General features: G+C 31.7%; 1 protein-coding gene across 1 annotated transcript; it reads right to left on the bottom strand.

Annotated features, from left to right (window-relative positions):
* Positions 1-1954: 1954 nt before the first annotated feature.
* On the bottom strand, positions 1955-3018 carry LOC123192676 (probable 3-hydroxyisobutyrate dehydrogenase-like 3, mitochondrial). Its single transcript, XM_044605310.1, has one exon. The coding sequence runs from the start codon at positions 2950-2952 to the stop codon at positions 2026-2028; it is 927 nt and encodes a 308-aa protein (XP_044461245.1). The 5' UTR covers positions 2953-3018; the 3' UTR covers positions 1955-2025.
* Positions 3019-8455: the final 5437 nt, after the last annotated feature.

The following is an 8455-nucleotide window of genomic DNA, read 5'->3' as shown; positions in this document are numbered from 1 at the left end:
TTGCATGACATTGATGGTGTATGTTTGAAAGGTAGGTGCCACTTGACACTTTTTATAATTGTAAGGCAAGATAGTAACAATCAAATTTATCTGGTGGCGCTTGATATTGGTGGAAAGGAAGATATAAAGACATGAACATTGTTCATGAAGGGGTTACATGGGTGCATTTATGATCTTCTTGCCTTGGCTATTATTGCTAATTGTCACCATGTCATCAACATTGCCATTTCCAACATTTTTCCTAATGCATGCCATGGTTGTTGTAACCAACAACTTAAAGCCAACATATGTGTTTGATATAAAAAGACAAAGGTCATTGAAGGATTATTTTGAAAAGCTGTGAAGGATATTATGTCTCCAATTTTGATGATGTTATTTACAAGGTTTATCTAGGGGTAGCTAGCTATTTGACTAATGTTTGGTACCATAGACAGGCTTGTGCTCATTTCATTGATCTCTGGTACAATATAATGATGACTAAGATCATCAAAAACAAAGATATTCGTGTTAATTTTGCCTTGGTGAGGAACACTCAATGCCTTGGTAGGGAACACTCATGTTTTGTCAATTAACACCTTTGTAGAATCTATTAAGAGACCTTACAGAAATAGTTTTATAATAGATGAAATATTTCAAGTAACTGGTTACTTATATACTTATGATTATTTTTTGTTTTTAAATGTTTACAAATTACAAATTTTTTGTTTGTTTTCACTTAGGTTAACACCTTGAGCAAAAGAAAAAGTTGTTGTATATATTCGTAATCAGCCAACATACTTATTAAACTGGTGTTGGAACTCTATTTTTATAGGCTAGCTCAAGTTCAATTGGTTTATCTTACTGGTGAATTTGTTTAGCCTGCCAATCATTCACTTGAAGTTCCGGCTGTTGATAATCCTTCAAAATAACATCCTTTAAATTACATGTCCACCCAAGCACCTTGGAATTGCAATTCTTATTCAATCCTTTGTGAGAGAGAGGCCTGCACATGAGGTGTTTCACTAAGTGTGCTCGTAAAGCATAAGAAATGATCCGTAAGGTCTATCATTAATCTTATACTACCTTACTTCACCACGAGTACACTAAGGTTTTGAGATTTGGTAGTTTGAAGCAAAGGTGATACTTCCGTGGGAACTGTATCGAATTTTGAACCCAATGGTTGCTTGATTTGTTATGATCTGCTTTGATTAAAAATAACAAGTGACATGTTAGATGCCACTTGTGGATCTTGTCCAGTTTATCAATGGAATCAAACATTGTTAAATTGATGCCAATGTTTACGGTGAACTTAAAGGTTTCAATCTTGAATTTGCTTATGCGTTCAAAGTTTGTGCCGAGAACGGTGACTAAGCCAATGAGAGATTTCTCCTAGTTAGACTTGATGGTGTAGAAGGGCCAAATCATACGAAGATTAGTAGTCTCATTGCCAGAAAGGGATATGAGATGTAATACTCCAGCTTGAAAAGTCCTATCCATCATCAAGGTAAAGTACTACTAATTCACAATCATATGCAAATAAAATTCATTCAATAATGACTCATCTTGCACATATAATCAAATACCTACTTAAACTGAATGGTCTAAAAAATAATAATAATATCCAAACATAAATTGCACCCTAAGCATCATAATCAAAGCTAAATAAAATCATCCTCAATGTGTGTAGCAATAAAATTTATCATAACTATAATTCAAATCATAATTCATAAGTCCATTTGTTGAATTTTCTTAAAATGGTAGTAACATTTTCGTAAATAATTGAAAATAGAAAGAAATAATTTTATATTTTAAATTTAGTTGAAAATTAAAAAATATTGTAAACATAAAATATAATATATAATTTATATTTAATACGAGAATGATATAAAATACGTGTTTAATTATTTTTAAGTTAAAAAATTATTTTAAACGTGTTTAATATTAGAATAATATAGAAATATAAATAATATTCCTGTTTACTAACTAGGCCAATAATTCAAAAGCTTTAAAATCAAGATAAATCACAAATACACAATTTTCGGCACGTTACTTTTGAATGCCATTTATTCTCTCTATGACAGTGATCACTCCCTGAAGTCCAAGCTTCCGATCACCGTTGGCAATCATCCCACAAAAGAACTGCTTGCACAATGAAGCTCCAGGCAACGCCGCCACACTCTCTGCTTCACTCTCCTCCGTACAATTCGACCACATTCCCAAATCCTTCACCAAATACTCCGCGAATCCCCCTGGCCTGAAGTCTCTCTCTATCAGTTTCTCCCCAAATAACTCCATTATCATATTCCCTGCCGCCCCTCCCCTCATTCCCTCCAAAACTTTCTTCAGATCCAACCCTGCCCGCTCTGCAAACGTTAATGCCTCAATCAATCCAACAAGATTCGCGCTTCCCACTATTTGGTTCCCTATCTTGCAGCTTTGGCCGCAGCCGGCTTCGCCCACGTACGTGTGTCTCCCCATTATTTGGAATAATGGCGAAAGCCATTCGATAACTCCACTGTCGCCGCCAGCTAGTATAGCTAATCTGCCTTCTCTCGCGCCCACATCAGCGCCTGAGACGGGCGCATCGACGCTCCAACAATCTTTTTCACGGGCTGATTTAAAGATCTCGCGGGCGAGCCCAGGATGGCTGCTTGTCATGTCAACGATGACGCTGCCCGGATTTAAGCCTGAGAGGACACCTTGTGGGCCGAGAATGATGGAGCGGACATCAGGTGGGCCGCCGATTATGGTGAAAACGATGTCGCTGACTTTAGCGAGGTCTTGTGGAGAGTCAACGAGATGGGCACCTTTGGATTGGAGTTGAATGGCTTTTGAAGGGTTGCGAGCGTAAATGGAGAGGGAGTAGCCAAAGGAAAGGAGGCGTGAAGCCATGGCTGAGCCCATGAGACCTATGCCGATCCAGCCTATGCGGGTTCGTGAAGGAGAGATGGGTGAGGGGAAAGGAGTTGCCATTGAATCTGGTTCTACAGTGAGTGATGATGAATTAACTTTAACTACTGCTTAATGGAAATTAATTTGCACTACTAAAGTAACTGTAGTCACGTGGGTACATATAACAAGGCTTCTTCCTCGAAATAATAGTTGTACAGGGGAGGGATTAAATGTGAAGTTAATTTAAGGTGGATTAAATTGATTGTTTATTTTGCCCTTATTAAACAAGATTGTCTATTTTTTTTATTTTTAAATAAAAATATTATAAGATATTAATTAAAATAAATAGTCATTTTTTCCTAAACTTTTTTTTTGATAGTAATTTATATTTTTTATTTTTTTAAATAAATTATATTTTTTATTTTAAAAATACTTTTATTTAATTTTTTAATGTTTACTGTAATATTTCATTAATTAAATACTTACATTTTACGATACACGTTAAAATTAAGTTGCCATCGAATCTGATTCTACAGTGAGTGTTGATGAATTAACTTTAACTACTACTTAATGGAAATTAATTTGTTATTTATTATAGGAAATCGGAAGAATAAAATATTCTTTTGCAAACGTTTTGCAACAGTAAAATAACTTCAGTCACATGGGCACATATATCATGGCTTCTTCCTCGAAACAATAGTTGCATAGGGAAGGGAGCAAACGGGTAATTAATTTAAGGCCAAAGGATTTTCTCACCTGGGTTAGGAGTACTCTCAATTCATATATTTTAATTTTTAGATATTTAAATACTTATTCACTATTTAAATTTTGTTAAAATTTTTCATCAATAATAAAAATATAATATAATAAAATTTTAATTTTTTAAATTTTATTATTAAATAATAATTTTATTCTTAATTTTAATTAATAATCTTAGTTAAAAATTTAAATTTTAAAAAATTAGAAAATTTGAGTTTGTGATTACACTTGACTGCAGGTGAGTGAGAACAAGTCTTTTGGCCTTAAATTAAATGCCTTCTCTCCACCACATTAGGTTAAGTAAAAATGCCTAATTTTCAAGTGTTTAAACAAAAATACCCTAATTTTCTTTTTAAAAATGCCAATAATACTGTTTACCAATTTCTATATAAACTCTTACTCTCATACCTTTTTCAAACTATTCAAATTTTTATTTTTCACACAGTATCTGATATTATAGGTTCGAAAGGAAGGAAGGAAGAAAATTCGTGCTTCTAAATTCGAGTAAAAAAGTTGATCCATGATAACAAAATAATTATATGAATTTTAATCCTAAACTTAATTTATTTTTTAAATCAAGTTTGTATATTTTATTTATATAATGATATAGGGGGTATTTGGATTTGATAATATATAAGGGGGTTAAAATTAGAAAAATATAGAAGACCTTTTGATATTAAATAATGTATGAAGTTGTTAAATGAAAAATGTTAAAAAAATATAAGGATATTTTGATATTTGACGATGTATGAGAGTGTCAAATGAAATGTCAAATAAATATACGAATATTTAAAATTCACCAAAATATTAGGGTGCTAAATTAAATAAATCAAAATTAAGAGGGTATTTTGATATTATAAAAATATCAAGTTCGTATGTGTTAGGAAAATATAGGGTATATTTTAATTTTTGATAATATCTACGGAGGTTAAAAAAATGTAAGAAAAATATAAGGAGCATTTTGAAATTAGATAAAATATGATGGTGTTAAATAAAATATGCCAAAATTGAAGGGGTATTTAGATAGTATAAGAATATTAAGTTCATATATGTTAGGAAAATATAAAAGATATTTTGATTTTTGATAATAAATGAGAGGGTTGTAAGAAAAATATATAGGTATTTTGATATTAAACAATATATGAAGGGGATATTTTGATATCAAACAATATTCGGGGGTTTTAATTAAAATGTAGAAGGGTGTTAATAAGATGTAGGAAAATTAGAAGGGGTATTTTGATAGTTGATAATATATGAAGGAGTTAAATGAAATAGTAGAAAAATAGAGGGAATAATTGATATTGTTAAAAGTTGATTATATTGGTAAATTTTAGTGTAGATTTTTTTGATAAATGTTTTTTTTTCCTATCGTTGTTCATTTTGGTGGAGAATAAATTTAACGTGATCAAAATATAATTGAATACATTAGAGGTTACAAAATAGTGGTTAAAATTCCATCCAGAATAACACTTAAGGGATTTATCCAGTTGTAGAGTGAAACTTGTAATATCGATTTGATTTGAAACAACGTTTAGCTAAACATGAAACCAAAATGTATCGAGTTAGACTCCCCTGTAAAAATAAAAAATGATAAAGATGTCAAGGGTCATATTGACATGTCAAAAAACTTCTAGCAATGTATTCTAATTTTTGTTACATGTATCGCCATCAATGCATAAGGAGAAGAAGAAATATATGACAACGATGATGGTGAATTGAAAAAGGAATTCAATGGGAAGACTTGATTGATTCTCATAATGATGCATCTTATATTGCTGTAGAATGGGTTCGTGGAGATGAAGAGTGTAGGGTTTTAGGGCGTTAATAACTGGTAACACAGTGAAATTAAAAACTTATAAAAATCAAACAATCCTAAAACCCTGACCAAGGAACTCATTTTAAAACATATTTACCATGAACATACAAAAAAAACCATATGATGTTTTAGGGTTTATACCTGTGTTGATAGCTTCAAGTTTTCACGTGGCTTAAAAATTGAATGGTATGGAACCCTTTTGAGGGAACCCCTTGATATCTATAAAGAATACGAACATGGGAGGTTATATAGAAAGAAGGCTGCTAGGGCTTTTATGTGCTGGATAGGAATGCGTTCATGGGAAAAAGAATTTTTAGAGAACCCAATGGCTAGGGTTTTTCTAAAACTGTATGTGTATTATTTTATTAGATATCTACCTTTTCTCATTTTTAACTCACACTTATGACTATTATTTATATGTGTGTTGGAATCTAAGTGTCTATGGAATTTCATCCAAACCCATCTCCATCAACACAACTGCACAGGTGGTACACTTATGTGCCACTCGACATAGTTTAAACCGTGTATAGATGGACACAAAAATGTGTCATCTAGCATGTCACATGCATTACACAGTTGGACAAGTCTTGTCCTACCGTGCCATGTATTTTAATTTTGCATAATGCCAAATAGCACTATACACACCAAGTCAAACTTGGTCAAAACATAGTCAATTAGAATCTCTCTCTCTCTCTAAACACTAGGATTATCACAAATGATATTTGCCTCTGGGTTCACATTAACCCTTATATATGTGTGACCCATAAGATCTTTTTCAAACCGATAGTATTTGAATTCAAATCGAATTTAGACACAGACCAAAATTGGTTTTTAACAAAACATCATAGCCATTAGGGTGACAAAGTGCTAGTTAAAGCTTTTATAACGTCATGTTACATACAGTTCAATCTTTTCTTTATCCAATATCTCTCGAGGTTGAGATATAGAAATATGTCTATCTCAGTAGTTATTTAGTATGAACTGATACATATTAAAGACTTACACAGATACAACTTTATCTCATTGAGACCACAAATTTAAATACTCATAAATATCATTCAGTATTCTGATGTAAGATATCTTCTCCTATACTCAAGAGTGATAAATATTTTATTAATAAACCATAACTCTTATGTATCTCACAATATGGGCGTACACTACCTTTATGATACCTCAATTATGGCGGTATGTTGGATAAAGTTAAATCATATTGATCCTTACACAAGATGGTCTGACGACCTTAAGTTATAGGTCACATACACCTATGATATTTAGAGGATTTATTTCATAGACACTAGAACAACCATTCATATAGATATCCTCTAGTGGGATCGGTCTAATGAACATATCTATAACATGTACTTATGTATTCTACCAAATTGTCTATAAATAGCTTCGACACGTGAGAACTATCACCACTTTTTGATGAGGTCGTTTAATACTATGACAATCTCATAACTATTACATATGCCTTTGGTTATTGTAGTGTCGGGATTATAAACATTTCTAGAATGACTATTTAAAGTATGTATAAGGTTCTCGTGATCAGTTAGTTGATCTCTTTGTCATAGTTCTACCATTCTAAAGGCATGTTATTCATACAATCATATAAATAAACACATATGAATTGAATAATAGTTAATCCTTTATTAATTAATGAATGTAAAATTACAATTGCAAGTGTTAAATCAATTGACTATAGGACACCTACCCTAACAATCTCCCACTTGCAATATAGTCAATTAGTTATATACCTAATGTCCAATCTTGCTACATGTTTATCATCATTTTATTATGACAAAGACTTTGTCAATGGGTTAATCAAATTATCATCTGTATTAATCCTTTCTATCTGTATATCACAACACTAAATAATCTTTTGGATTAAATGATATTATATATGTCTATGTGCTTAGACCTCTGATGAGATTACAGTTCTTTTGCCTGTGCAATCGCTCCATTGTTGTCACAATGGAGCTTAATTGGCTTGATGATATTCGAAATCACTCCAAGTTTATTAATGAAGTTTTTTATCCATACAACTTTTTTTGTCACTTTTGAAAAGGTAATGTACTTGGACTCTATTGTAGAATCAACCACAACACCTTGCTTGGAGCTATTTTAGCTAATTGTACCACCATCCAAATAAAACACAAACCCTGATTAGGATTTAAAATCATCTTGATTAGTTTGGAAACTAATATCATTGTAGCATCTAACAGTGAGTTAAAAATCATTTCCATAAACCAAGAATGCATCCTTAGTTATTCTCGAGTACTTTAAGATGTTCTTGATAACTATCCAATATTTTTCTTTTGGATCAGATTGATCTCTACTATAAATACTCAAGGTGTATGAGATATTAACTCTCATACATGATTGATCTATAGTCAAGGCATATAAGATCCTACTCATATTATCTCTCTCAAATTATGAAGATAAACACATTTCTTTCAAAAGATATACACCATGGGACATGGGTAGAAATCTTTTTTTGGATTTCTTCATAAATAATCTCTTTAACACCTTATCTATGTACGCGCTTTAACTTAGGCCAAATAGTTTATGCTCTCTATCTCGGTAAATTTCAATCCCAAGAATGTAAGTTGCTTCTCCTAAGTCTTTCATGGAGAAACACTTGGATAACCAAACCTTTATTGATTTCAAGTTCGGTATATCATTTCTAATAATTAAGATGTCATCACATATAATACTAGAAATGTAACTATACTCCTACTAACCTTGTTATACATACATGACTCATCTTCATTTTTGATAAAATTGAACTTTCGTATAGCTTTATCAAAATGAATATTTTAGCTTTTGGAAGCCTATTTAAGCCTATAAATGAACTTTTATAGCTTGCATACTTTATTTGTCTACCCAGCAAGAACAAAACCATTGAGTTATGCCATATAGACGTTCTCTACAAGGTTACCGATTAGGAAAACACTTTTGACATCCATCTGAAAGATTTCATAGTCCTAATAAACATAAACATAATAACTG

This window comes from Mangifera indica, chromosome 12, assembly GCF_011075055.1.
Source record: "Mangifera indica cultivar Alphonso chromosome 12, CATAS_Mindica_2.1, whole genome shotgun sequence".
In the NCBI taxonomy this organism is placed as follows: domain Eukaryota; kingdom Viridiplantae; phylum Streptophyta; class Magnoliopsida; order Sapindales; family Anacardiaceae; genus Mangifera; species Mangifera indica.
The sequence above is the reverse complement of the archived record's forward strand: the minus strand, read 5'-3'. Positions and strand labels throughout refer to the sequence as shown.